This window comes from Dermacentor silvarum, chromosome 8, assembly GCF_013339745.2.
Source record: "Dermacentor silvarum isolate Dsil-2018 chromosome 8, BIME_Dsil_1.4, whole genome shotgun sequence".
Classification (NCBI taxonomy): Eukaryota; Metazoa; Arthropoda; class Arachnida; order Ixodida; family Ixodidae; genus Dermacentor; species Dermacentor silvarum.
The window spans coordinates 84,571,286-84,585,842 of record NC_051161.1 but is presented as its reverse complement, the minus strand read 5'-3'; the positions used below and the strand labels follow the sequence as shown (position 1 = coordinate 84,585,842).

The 14,557-nt window shown below is 44.5% G+C and overlaps 1 protein-coding gene across 1 annotated transcript in view; it reads right to left on the bottom strand.

Moving 5' to 3' along the window:
* Nucleotides 1-362: 362 nt before the first annotated feature.
* The window catches only part of LOC119461529 (uncharacterized), a 28,186-nt gene continuing 13,991 nt past the window's right edge, over nucleotides 363-14,557 (bottom strand). Inside the window, exon 3 of the mRNA XM_037722875.2 lies at nucleotides 363-708. Coding sequence (XP_037578803.1) covers nucleotides 607-708 — 102 coding nt within the window. The 3' untranslated portion in view covers nucleotides 363-606. The remainder of the gene's footprint in view (nucleotides 709-14,557) is intronic.

Below are 14,557 nucleotides of genomic sequence, written 5' to 3'. Positions count from 1 at the left end.
CGAAACATTGTGGGATGCGTCGGCACTGCACAAAAGTACGTAGTACGTGGCCGCAAGCGGTGACAGCGTTACACCCAACAGATTACAAGACGATCACGCGTGTTTTGCCGCTCTCCTGCAGAGAATAGTGGGACGTCGATTGCTTTAGTCACATCGTACATTTCTCCTCACACGTCCCCCTCCTACCTGCTCCCTGAACGCATGCCGTATTCCAGTGGCGGGTTGAGTGTCCCTGCTCTCACTGCGCTGTCACCCGACTCCGTACTGCGTGGCGCCCTGCTCCTGTTCTCCCAATGGAATTCGCCATAACTGGTCCTGAATGTGGCCTATGCGTAGCTTCTGGAACATATTTAAGACAGAAATGGCAATGAAAACGTGAACACAATTTATTGTTATAAAGATTTGTAACAATAAAAGATCCTGAGTATGTGCTTCATCTGTGCAATCACTCAGGGGCACTGCATGCAGCAAAAGTAAGTTCCTTGCCAACGGAGAGAGCGATGAAGGCATTGAACTTTGCACCACGCTTGTGCAGTCCATCACACTCACACATCACATAACTGGAAAGTTCATGGAAGAATAAATGAGTGGCACAGTAGTCAGTGACTAGACAAGCTCACACCACTTCTCCAGCGTCTTGAGTGTCTCGAGGCAGAACTTCTTGGACGTTGCCTCGAGTTCTAAGCACTTGCGCTCCAGCCGATAGAGCTGAAACAGATCAAAAGACACGAGAAGATTGTTAAATGAATAAACTACAAGAGATGCAAACTTAAGCCAAGAAGGCATGGGTCAGGTAAAGGTACCTACAAATTTACGTTAAAAGGCCTATTTATTTCTTTGCGCCACCAAAAGCCTACTATTGCAGTGCCTAGTACTGCAGAGGCAGTGTGGAAAACACCGCAGGAAGAAGCTTTGTGGAACTTTTTCAACCAGTGGACACACAGGTTTTTGTGAAAACACTAAGGGGGCACCCTACACAGGTGAGAACCGGGCAAAAAAATGCCAGTGACTGTATTTATGGCTTACACCTCCTGAACTCTAAAACTATTTCAAGCTAACATACATATGTATTTACTGGACATACAGAGGGGGAGACATCAGCCATGTTGGCCGGTTGGCAACAACATAAGAACCTTGTTGATCATGCTAGGATCTTTACTGCTCCGCTGAGTGCCTTCTTCAGCGTGCGAGAATGGCCTGTAATATAGCATAACCCCTGGCAGTTGGAGCATCATCTCAGCAATTAAAGAGGGGTAGGGTTGTTGTAGGAGAAGGATTTCAGACAGAAGAGATGCATAGAGTTCAGAGGAGGGCATGGCAGATAATGTTTTAGAAGAACTTTCTGTGGGCCTAGTTGGTGCATACTTGATAAACTTTTCAATGCGCAAACAAGAGACAAGACACAAAAGGATGTGTCTGACATTCCTTTTGTGCCTTGTCTCTTATTTGCGCTTTAAAAAGTTTATCTGGCAGATAATGAGCTATCATCTAATGAGGCAATCTCACAGGTGACCTTGGTGAATTGCCATAGAGCCTTGGAAGGCCAGGTGTAGGGGGACGGAAGCTTCCGAGAAAGGCCAATGGCAAAGCATCTAAAAAACTAGATAGCAGAGAGATGAATGAACAGATGATGTGGCTGCTATCATGTCATGCCCGCCCCAGCATCAGTGCCACAGGCGTATTTTGTAGCAGCACGGGTAGCCAAATTAGGTAGGGTCTCAAGGGGCAAATCAGGGTGGCAGCCAAACAATAAGGAAAAAGTGAAATTATGACAGAAAACTGGGCTGGTTGGATTTTTGATTAAAGATGCATTTCCAGCACTTTGGAAGAAACAGAAAAATCCACAGTAAAAGAGAACAAGAAAGGGAGGACGCTGGTTCAACTTATTTTACTTCCAGAAAATACACTTACATGTCACACGATAGTAGACAAAAGACTTAGAATAATGGCGAATGCATCAAACCACTTGTCACGGATGTGTAGTATCACACAAGTTTTGACACAGATAGTCGCACTCTTCCATTGTCCATGAGATCGAGGCAGTGCCAATACCTTTATCGGACTATTCGATCTGCATTTTTTATCTTTGCATGTTCCCACAACATGTGTGCTGTGAAACAAAAATGTGTATTCATGCTCACAGTGGTCTGCTAAGTGGCCGGATCTTGCTCATGCCTGTACCTGCGCACAATGTATCCTCAGTACCCTCGTTGCCCAGTCTGGCCACTGTAGCATTTGTCACATGATAGGGAGATGCTATGAACAACCCTTGTAGTGCACGCAATGAATGGGGTAGCATGCTTTTCTTGATCAGGAGGCCTTTGTGTTTTTTGTAGTTTACGACTCTACAGCCAGCGTCCTCCCTGTCCTGTTCACTTTTACTCTCTGGATTTTTTCTGTTTCTTCCGAAGTACAGGAAATGCATCAGTTAAAAAGGGAAATACCAGCAGTGCCAAGACAAGTCAAGATGTAGATGAATGTCTCATAAAGCAAAGTGCTGTCCCCATCATGGTGACCTGTGGAAACATTGATGGTGTAAAAACTCATCGCATGTGTGCCAATAAGCAAACCACCGTGCCTTCGTAAACCCACATGTATTTCATGAAATAGAAGTTGTCTTGCAAGTGCTGTTACAGCGGTCACATCGGTTATTACAGTGGCGTAGGAGGCACAGTTGAGCCCGTGCAGGCCCGATGTTAGTGGCAAGATTGCGTTCATTGTTCATATTGGCAAGTTTTATCCTAAAGGGCCACTTTTCATGGGAAGCTTACGGTGAGCAAATAGAGTTATGCTGCACACCTAAAAACCCCAAAAAAGACCCCGACAAGAGGACAGAGCTGCTGTCGGGGGGAGAACTACTCCCTGGCAGCTACCCTTATCAAGCCTCTTCGGCCACTGAACGCTGACTACCAACACATCGTCGAAGTTGTTAAGAACTACATCAACCCGAAGCCATCCTGAGCTGTATTCAAGGTATGCCTTCTCAAAACGAGATCAGCACAACAGTGAATCGGTGGCAGACTAGGTTACAGCCTGACGTAAACTGGCCTTGAACTACGGATTCAGCGGCAAGCAGCTTCCTCTTGACATAATGCTAAGGGACCGGTTTGTTTTTGGAATCTACGAAGCACAGTACAGCAACGCTTTTTGGGAGAGAAGAACCTAACTTTTCAGACAGCCTCTGGTCTAGCAGTCACAGCTGAATCTGCTGCAAAGCATCAAAGAGTTATGGGCAGTCAGCATCAGGAAGGCCCAGAGATAACAGCCAAAGTGGACATGCAACATATGAAGCAGCATGAAAGAAGGCATCAGATAAAAAGGCATCAGGTGAGCGTTAGGAACGGTGTTGTTTTCGGTGCTTGGTCAAGCACGTTGTGTAACAGTGAAAATTTAAAGGCGCAGTATGCTTCAACTGTTCCAGGAATGGGCACTGAGCCAAAGCATGCTAGAAAAAAATGGAGGGCAAGTGAACCATCAGCTGGAAAATGTCTCAAGTTCAGTGCCAACCAAGTATGATAATTTGCTAAGCAATAGCCAAGTGACCAGCAGTTGCCACAAGTTTATGATTACCATAAGCAGTGGCAGTGAAGTAGTGGTCATGGATGTGGATTCAGGAGCAAGTAGATCGATTAGTATCAGCAAAAATGTATTCAGCAATCTGAAGGTAGCAAAGGGCATTACTCCTTACAGGATGAGACATAAATACTGGAAAAAAGAAATGTTAATTTTTTGTCTAAATATGCCAATCTATACAAGAATAAGCATAACCAACGAAAAAAAAAAATATATATATATATATATATATATATCTGCGGAAACTTCCCCCTCCCCAGCAATTGGGAGGAAACACCAGGCAGAAAACTGGAAGTGGGCTTCACCCCAAGCCACCTATGGCTTCGTTGGGAATTTGTACAAACAGCTCTTGTAATATGTGAAACATAGGTGTACGTTTCATTTGCTTTACGTCATGTGTGTGATATCACTGCAACTGGAGATCTTGCAGTGGTATCTTAGTCTGTGGTATCTTGTTGCAGTGGTACATTGTCTATCAGATCTTGTCTGTCTCCTCTGAACATGCTTTCAAAAGAAAGCAAGTCACGTGCTGAACTTCTTGCTCATCTTGTATTCCTGCTCTAAACCAACAAATGATGCTTGCTACCTGTCATTCAGTGTTGGCCGAAGACGTCCTACCTGATTCAGAAACTCAGTAAGAAAAACATTTTTTTTATAGTATGTTGCCTGTAGGCAACTCGTCCATAAAGGTTCAAGCTTGAAGAAGCTTGAAAAATCCGGAAAAATTTCCGTAAAACGTCCGGAAGTTTCTGGCGATTAATTTCCAGGCGCCGCTCTACCACCAGTGCACATCGAGATGAAACAGGATTCCCAGGTAAAGTTTTTAAAATGCCACAGCATTCCTTTCGCACTCAAGCATGACGTCATCACTGAGTTGGACAAACTGGAACGTCAAGGTGTTCTGAAACCGACGCAGTACATGGAATGGGCAACTTCTTCTATGGTCATTGTGCAAAAAAAGAATGGTTAACTGAGGATGTGCTATTGAAGCACAGTCAAACAGGTAGTATGGAACAACTTTTACCCCTTACCTACTAGCAAGGGAACATTCACAAAGTTGGTGAAAAGGCGTATAAAACTGACTCAACGCAAGCCTACCAGCCCCTTGTGGTTGATGACGCTTTGTCCATATTTGCTCACGATAAATGTAGTAAAGGGCCTGTACGAAGAGCGACATTTACCATTCTGTATTTTGGTGGCACCCAGAATCCTTCAAAGAGAAATAGATACAGTGCTTGCCAGTTTACCCCAGGTAGCTGCATACCTCTACGACATCCTGGTCACCAGCGAAAAGGCAGAGGAGCACCATGGCGTCCTCACTGAGGTTCTCAGCCATCAAAAGTGGAGCCGCGTGCACAAGGCGCCAAGTGCTAGTTCTTTAAAGAGAGCCTCACCAAGCACCTGCACCAAAGAACAAGGAACTGCAAGCTTGCTTATGTAAGCTGAATTCCTACAATCGCTTTCTAAGGAGTTGTACTGAAGTTGCCGAAGTGTTGTCCTGCGTACATGGAAGTGGGGCGAAAAGCAGCAGCGAGCCTTGAAAGGGCTAAAGATACTGCTGACATCAGAGTCACTTTCAGTGCACTCAATTCTGATGTATCATTCTGTATTGTGACACATCGAACATGGGTTTGGAAGATATATCAGCTTATTGCAATGCAGAAGCATGCGAACAACCTGTAGCTTACGCATCAAGAACACTCACAAAAACAGAATGCAATTATGCCCAGATTAACCACGAGGCTCTAGCAATTGTTTATGGCATTCATCAATTTCACCAGTACCTCTGGGGGTAAAATATCCTGCATCTTTACTGATCATAAGCCACTCCTAGGCCTATTAAGAAGAGCAGATACCGGCTGTACTTTCACCGGGCATGTTGCACTGTCTTGATGTTATTGGCTTACGACTACAAACTGGGAGTACAGAAAAACGCTATATCACGGTAAGGCTGATTGTCTACGTTGGCTACCAATACTCGGAGACCAGCGGCACATTAAGCCTCCAGGCAATGTCGTTCTGCTAGAAGCAGTGGCGTACCATCCAGTGAGTGCAGAGGACGCCGCATCAGCCACTGTCCCAAGTAAAAAAATGGGCCATAGCCGGCTGGTCAGAACAAGGTTTGCATCCAGAATATTCCTCTAAGTGAGGTGCGAAAAGTTGTCTCTTCACTGTCACAGCCTCTTGTGGGGTAACCGAGTAATCTTACAACTGCAAAAAGGTTCATGTTATTCTGCATGCAAATCACCCCGGTGCGACGGCCATGAAAGCTCTGCAAAGTCGTATGTGTGGTGGCCAAAGATAGATGACCAGATTGAAGAACTTGTGCATAATTACAAACTCTGCCAAGAGAATAAGCAAAGCGAACCCAAGAAGGCTGCATTTTTCTAGACACCCAAATGTCCATGAAGCAGAATTCATACAGATTTTGCAGGGCCTGTTAATGGCCTTTTCTTTTTTTGTTGTCGTGGATACATTATTGAACTGTGCTGATTGTCATCACTTCACTTGTCAGCAATGACTAAAAAATTGCGCAGAATGTTTGCTTCATACAGACTGCAAGAGTTGGTTGTTTCTGATAATGGCACAGCATCTTCAAGGAAAGAAATGCAACCCTTCTCAAAACTAAACAGCTTCCAGTACATGTACACAGTGTGCACAGTACATGCCATACCATCCTGCAAGCAATGGAAGGTACAAGCACATGGTTTGCGAGCTGAAGTGTGTGCTCCAACAGCAGAGCCAAGGCACAGTGGTGTGTAGTCTCTTGTTTTTTTTTTTTTTTAATCAAGCAGCACTTCATGCCACATTTGGAGGACGGGAGAGTGCGAGCAGAATTCAAGCTGGGCAGGAGGTTCTTTCCACCTTGACTACAGCACGAAGTTGATGAACCCAAGTGTTAGTACTAACCTAATGGTCAGAAGTGGCGAGGCGCATAGGTGCTAAGGCACTTAGGCCACGTCAAGGAGAAAATGGAGACTTCAGACGAGGGAGTACATCGCAACACATGCGGAGAGCATGGGAGACTCTACCTCGAGTCAGTTACACCAGCCTCCACTTCAAGCTTGTAGTGACACAAACTATGGTGTCAGTATCGTCTGTGCCAGAAGCTTCACATGTCTACCCATGAACATCGACCTGTGCTCCATTATGCCACTGACTACTATAGGGCAAGGGATGTGATATCTACATGAACTGGCTGGATAGCCATTGCACTGCGCATGTTCTTTTTTTTCAGATCATCACCCGTATGCGAATCGTGCCTACATAAACCCATGTTTTTCATGAATTAAAAGTTGTCTTACAAGAGCTGCTGCTGCGTCAACATCGGTTATTACACATATATAGCAGCCTGAGGTGACAGTCAAGTGTAATGGAAAGCACGGGCGATTGAGGCACAACAGGAATGTAAGGGTGACAAGGTAGGTCGAGCTGAAGCATATAAATAGATGTGGAATCGGAAGAAGACCAGGTTAAGAAGGATTTCATGGGAGCACTGTTCGAGCACAAGAAATGTCATATAAACTTCAATGTAAGTCAACATATTTTCTTGAAAGAAGCAGGTTATGTCAACCCTCGTCTCATATAGCGGTCTTTGGCGGAATGTGACTTTTCGTCTGACAACCTATGGCATGCACGTTGGCAAACACATAGCCAAAGCCATATTCAGATTGAAATGATATTGCTGGCATTTTGTTTTATTGTCGCTGTGTCTTCTTGTGTGCACTCTTCCAACCGAACTCATTTGTGATTTGTTTTTTGTTTCTTGTTTGGTGGGCAATGAGTTGTGACGTTTCGATGATTTTTTGTTGTTGTTTCCTTTTTTTTCATTCAGTTTTTTTTTTTTACTTAAACGTAAGGGGCTCACCTATATTCTAGTTTATATGGTAATAGAGTTGTGGAGAGGCCAGCAGTACGCTGAAGGACAAGAAGTGCTCCAATTCTTAAACGGACACTAAAGGGAAATGCAAGTTGAGCTGTATCATTAAATTGCCCTTCTACCAATACCAGCAAAGCACTCTTACCATGAGAAGAGGTTTGCTAAGCTGGAAACAATAAGAAAACGAAAGACGGGTGGCGACACCACTTTGAAGTTCCCGCAGCAGCTCACTGTGCCGTGATAAATTTTGAGGGCATCTACTTGGGGCCAGTTCACTTTTTCTCAGTGAAGACGGAATAATTTGTACTCTAAGGGAGACAAAAACTCAGCCTAGCAAGTTTTGAGAGTTTTTGCTGCACCACTACAACCCAAATACGAAAAAATACCTTGTGATCTATGACATCACACTGACGCACTGGCGCTCAGGTTTCTGTACAAAATTCAAGTAATGGAAGTTTGGCCTTCGTCTTCTCTTCTAGTAATTAACCTCTTACGATGAAATTAAGAAAAAATATTGTTTCAAAGAACATTTTATTTGTCTAAACTGAGTCAGTGTTTCTCTTTACTGTTCCTTTAAAGCTCTAAGTGCATCGCTGCTACGTATGTCCCAGCATCAACAAGAGCCACAACAAGTACTGTCCATCCCAACAGCAACACCGTATCTAGTTGGAAGTGTGGTCAGAGGACATTGTGGCAAAGTCGTTCATGCAGCGTCACCTCTGGAAGCCATACTGTCTAGCTTTCTAGAAAAAGCCATCTATCTAGTGACCGGAAAACATAAGATACAGTTGCAGTTTGCTGATGTACTGAACGTTGGTGCTTAAAGAGTGCGTTTTCCGAGAACATATAAACCGGTATAAAATAAGCGTAACTGTATTCGGTCATTTTTTTTTTTGTTTTCCATCGTAAGCGTTTGCACTGAGAAATTGTACGAAACAGGATCATAGTATCAAGGAGGTCATGCTGTATTTACACTCAAGAGAAAACAGCCGAGCAGGTCAAGGCTAGCACGATAGAATAGTTTGTAAATTGGCTGGAGGGGTCGAGCAGGAAGCAGAGCTGGCCTTTTGCAGCATTGACAGGACTCAAAGGCACCGACATAACGTCGTGCAAAACAGTGGAGCAGCTGAAATAATTTTGCTTCAGCTTAAATTATAGACTACTACGGAGGCAGAAACTGAAAATTGGCAGTTGATGCTGGAGAGGCAGCAGAACACTGGAAGATGGCAGCTCAGAAGAGAATAGGTGGCAAGGGATTACTAGCTTGCTAAAGGGAGTGCTGGAACCAATTGAGAGTCAAAAAGCCTTAGTGCCTGGATGTCTTGAGGCCATGGAGATGACTCCCAATTTGTACGACACTCTTGCAGAGTGGTGGGCTAGGCTGCCATTACCATGAATAAAATATCATGTGAGCTGCTCTCGATACTGATGGCACAAGAAAGGAAGGACTACAGGCTGCTCAAAAAGAACATCTTGAATGGTTTGAGGTTAGTTGCAGTAGAATACCAAAGATTATTTGGGAGGACAAAGAAAGGGTAAAGTGAATCCTTGGATTAGTTTGAGGAACAATTTACAATTTTTCTGGATTATTACTTGAAAAGTTGAAGGGTCAGCACTTGTCAGAGACAAAACAGCCCATGGTAACTAACTAAATCAAAGAATGAGAGAAACAGGATAATTTTTAGAGCCAACAGAAATCGCCTTGCCAGTCGAAAGTTCTGACAACAGCATGAGATGCAAGCGAACAATTGTGAAAGCAGTAGATGGCCATAAAGCAGAAAGCCAGGTTCCGAGAAAAAGGAGAGAACAGGCGCCGCACTATGTTCTGGGGCCGACTATTTATTGCCAGTATGAAAAAAGAGGTGTTTCCAGTACCAATCAACTCATCATTTGACAAAATTGCTGCAATAAGAAATCAGGCAAACAAACAAGCCCTGGTAGCGAGGAACTGCATGAGAAGAGAGCGATTGTGGCTAATGTGAACAATGCCTGTGGAGGTGAAACATAATTATTCTGTATTAGACAAAATGCAATAAAATCACTGTATTGCATGGTTTGCAAGCGGTGACCTTGAGAATCTTCAACACATTAAGTAATCAAGTCAGCGACTCTAATTGCAGCCATTAAGGACGCTCTGGTGCTTAAATATGGAGGAGCAGACTGACATATAAAGCTTATAAGAACTTTTGATAAGTCAGCTCTCAACTAGAATGTGCCTCACGGGAAGCCACACAGGAAGTGCCTCCTTTCGTATCCTTCAATGGCACACTGTTCACTTTGCTGTGTGCAAGGCAAGTTATTAGAGTGTATAGATGCACTTGTCACTCTGTAAGATTACGAGCTGCTTCTAAAAGAAAAGGCTGTGGTACAAACCGTTCCTTCAGAAAATGCAACAGTTAATTATCCCATAGTCAAAGAGATCCATGATGGTGAAAATGTGTGCCAGGAAGAGGGAGGCACAGCAGTTCCCCGAGCTCCGAAGCGGAGAGTGAGCAGATGCGGAATACGCAGCTGGCTGTCCACAATGCCCAGTTAGCAGACTTGTCGCTACAAGAAGCTTGGGAACCGACCAGGGCGAGCACACATCAACAGTCAATATACGGAATGAATTACTGTATCACAAGGACATAAGCACACCTGCAAAAATGTTAGCTAGTTTATCCAGAGCATTCAAAAAGAAACAGCTAAGAGAGGTGATCTCAAGTAAATCAGGAGGGTTCAGTGAGAGCGTGGGCAGATGAATTCCAGAAGCTCAGGAGATTGAACAGAAGCAGCAAGTGCAAATGCGGCATGCCTACAATTACAAGGTTTCTATAGGTCCTGAGGAGAGAACTGGAAGGACAAGTGGCGGAACTGGTGAAGTGGCGTCTGGTATACACGGAGGAGAGCGCGCCTGCACATCCCCATGTTAGCATAGCAGAGGCCATAGCATTTGCATATGCAGTGACCGTTGGAAGCAGAACGAGACAACAGAACCAGGCACACTTCCAATGCACCTGTGAAGCGATCTAACCTGTCTGTTATCCAAGACTTGGCACAGAGCTCTACTGGACATAGTACTAAAGGTTCCTCAGCTAATGCCTCAGACGAAGTGAACAAGGCTTACACAGCATTTATCACTTTGTTTGGAGGGTATGCATTTGGGCTGAAAAAAATTCTGCTAGAACGTATCAGCGCATCATTAATTAAAACCCCAGTACAGCAAAAGATTCGGTGCACTGCAATGGCAAAGCAGGCGCAGAAAATATAGTTTGATGCATGGCTTCTTGGCACCTTTATCACAGTGGTGAATGACCATAACCTGCTTAAGTTTCTTGCTTTGACCACGGTAGCATGTAGCTAACCAGATGAGCTCTAACCCTGCCAAAACTAAAACATAAAAACCTATAACATAACATAAGAAGGGGGAGTGAATGCCCATGCTGACACAATGTCACAGCTGGTCACTGGCGACAAAAGTCACTAAAGGGGTCGATAATGTGTTAAATAGCATACAACCTGGTTTTTACACCCCTTGTGTGCGTGGGAAACCAAAGGTGCCACTGACAGCCATACCGCACCGAGCTCGAGTTATTCCTGAAGAATTCATTGCATGCTTCTGAACTATGCAATGCAGCTGGATGGGAAGTTGTGCATTTTATGTTGTTTGACACTAAAGGACAGTGTGTAAATTCGCACGTGTGGCAGCAATCTTTCGGCCAAATTTGTGTCTGTGTGCAAGTGTAGGTGATGGGGGACCATCCCCAACAAAATGCTACCACACCAGCAGAGACTCGGAGTGTCCAAAGGGTGCCTTGGCTACAAAGGGTATGGGGTGACCGACAGTCCCACAAGCAATGAGAAAATTCGGCAATGGCACAGAAGCTGCCTGCAGTCCTAGAGAGCACTATCCAAATTCTGCAAAAACGATTAACTGCCATTCAATGGCAAGGGAACACAAGTGCACAATGATGGCTGCCGGGAAAATGAATCTGAGCACTTTCAACAAAGCGCATGTGCTGAGCAGCAAGCGACCACACCACGTCCTCTACTGTAAGGGGAAGGCACAAAGGGTGGCCACGAATAGGAGATAGGACGATGACTTGAAAGAGACAATGCATTCATCTGGGTCTCTCTACTGCATAGCCACACCAAAATAATGCAACTAGTTTCTATCTGTTTCTTTCACCCTGACCTAACCATGTCACCTTCGATGAAAAAGAAAGGAAAACAACTATGCCAATGATGTTGGGGACATGACTGGTGCTGGGACAACTTGAATAAAGCCTTCACAAGAAACTGTTCCAATGTGCTAACATCCATAGAAGTCACGCACCAGGTCAGGTTCTGTCCTTTGAGTACTTGCCAACATGGACAAAAACTAAAATTTCTTTTTAATTTCTTTCATTCATTTAACTGATATGTGCTGTCCTTGTTCTGCACAGAAAGATAACGAGTTGCTACAGGTGGCTGAGTGACTATTGTGTTCTACTGATTATAACGTGGATTAAATACCCGGCTACCGCCGCAGCATTACAATGGGTGTCACTATTTGAGTCACCATAGGAGGTCAGGAGCATGCGTGCTGACTGGTCAAGTTCAAATTATGAAGCGAAGACAATTTTAGAATATAGATAACAAAAGTTTGGACCCACAGATATGTAAGGGCGCCGGCCAGGACCTTTGTTCGGGATTGAATTAACCGGAGTCGAATTTTACTAAAGTCTACCATATATTGAATTCGAAGGGGACCCTGAAACAGTTTGATATATCAATAATTCGAAATACAAAATATGCCTATCTAAAACTTATCTGAAGCATCTGCATGTCTCAGACAGTTTCCCTGAAACCGTAAGAAACAGGAATTTACCAATTTGCTTATCCAAGGCAGTGTCTAACACACAAAAAATAACCCATCTTTGGCACATAAATGCCACAAGTCGCTCGCACCACGAATTAGTCTTTGATGTGCCGATTGATCACAAACGTTAATCCAAAATGCCATGCACGACACGCATGTTGAAGTGCTTGTTCAGCGTTTTTATTCAAGATAAGGTAGAAATGGACACAGCCTGGATGCAAACCAGCCTGTATAGATATGTGCCATGCCGCCATCAGCGCACTTGGATTACGAATGGCATGTGAACATGCCTGGCTGCATGTCCATTACAATACGCCGTTTAAACAGCTGATTGCCATACCTCGGCAACAAGTCAACCTGGCAGACTGTTGTGCCAAGTTTCGGTTTCAAAAGCAACTCCCTACTGGAGCCAGTCCTCCTCGCTTCTCGCCCACGTGTTTCTTCTTGCGCACCGCTTGATCGGCGCTCCAATGCCTCGCCATCCCTTCATTCCCAGCTCTTCCTCTCTGGCCACTGTGCCAATGATTTCTGACCCCACACAGATACTCTTAGATTCGAAAGCGACTTCCAGCTTGCAGAACAGCCGAGTCCATTCTAGCTGAAATGTAACCCTCCGAGCACGAATAAAATTGGTTCTTCTTGCGTACCGCTCGGTCAACGCTCCAATGCCTCGCCATCCCTACATTCTCAGCTCTTCCCCTCCGGCCACTGTGCCAATGATTGCTGACACCACAGATTAGGTTAGATTCGAAAGTGGCTTTCAGCTGGCAGAACATCCGAGTCCATTCTCGCTCAAATGTAACCCTCCGAGCACGAATAAAATTGGTTCAGCATTGACCCGCCAATCGCACAGCAATGAGTCTTGCGTGCCCCTGCAGCTATGGTTCCCACAAAGTGCGGATGTCGTGTGCAGTGGTTTTGTTAAACCGAAACAGTACTGCACAAATCCGTTCAAGTGGGGGTTTGGGTCAGATTCATTTTGGCCACTCATGGGAACCCTAAAATGTTGTTCATGGAAAGCTCTCGTCTTCAAGAAGACATACCCAGAGGCCCAGACACCTCCAGTTTGGCATTCCCTGCTCGAAGCAAGACAGTGAAAAGATCGAGTACCATCCACACTTTCTTGTTCAACATGTATCAGAGTGGGAGACTTTTTCACATTCTTCAAGCAAAGTGGCGATCTGCTCTAGCCGATAACGAACAGCCACAGTTTGCACAAGCCATGTGCATGCTCAGTGAGCAAAACCGAGAAAATCACCCTGCTCACCTTTCCTCCATGTTATGAACTAACCTTCAGAGTGAATGTTTTGTTTGACAGCATCTGCCAGAACTTGTGCTGTTTAGAAATCGTTGGCACTAAATATTTCCGACGGCATGAGAAGTGATCGTGTCCTCATTAGGAGAAGCAAACTTGCAGGGATGCAGCACAGCATTTGATGTATTGGATGTTGGGTGAACGGGAGAGCGATACACGCGTTGTACACTGCTATACTTTTGTTGGCATGGGATGTTACAACTTTTGAATATGGACAATAATTCCATATATCCAAGTTTGACATTTTCAGGATCAACTGTACTTGGATTTAGGTACAGGTTAAAGAACCACAAGTAGTCAAAACTAATCTAAGCTAACCACTAAGACCCAGTGTTGCTCGGAGATACTGAACCCCATCAATTTAACAGAAAGGCACAGAGAAGAAACGTAAACAGATATAACACACAAGGTCGAATTTATGTGACGCTAAGTTATTTCTTAGGCAGTTAAATAATGTGCAACTACTGTATTTACTCCTGTAGGGCTTGCACCCTTACTTCGTAGTGCAAGAATTTAGAAAAGAAACGTTTCACCAAGTATCATGTGTATACCCATGTGCGTGGCCCCCGAAATCACACTGACGCACCGTGCAGTGGTATCTCAGTTGCCATAGAAAGCCGGTGTCGTGAGGTGCAGTGTTTGGTAAGTTTAGCTGCATCATGCTTTCAGGTGCATCAAGAGGGCAGTTGCCGCAAGAAGTGTGTGCATGGATTTTGAATATGTGGCATTTGGTTTCATTCTACACTGTTCTCAACTGCTTCAAGGTGACGCAAATCTTGAGCAGTATTGTACGGCACGAATCTTAAGCAGTAATGAGTGGCCCAAAGGATGGCTGGCTTTGAGAGAGTGCCAATGAGGTGATCTGGAGAAATGATGAGGGCAGCAGAGGCAACAAGGACGAATGAACGAAAATGATTATATAGTCGGCCACTACTAGTTCCGGTGTTCT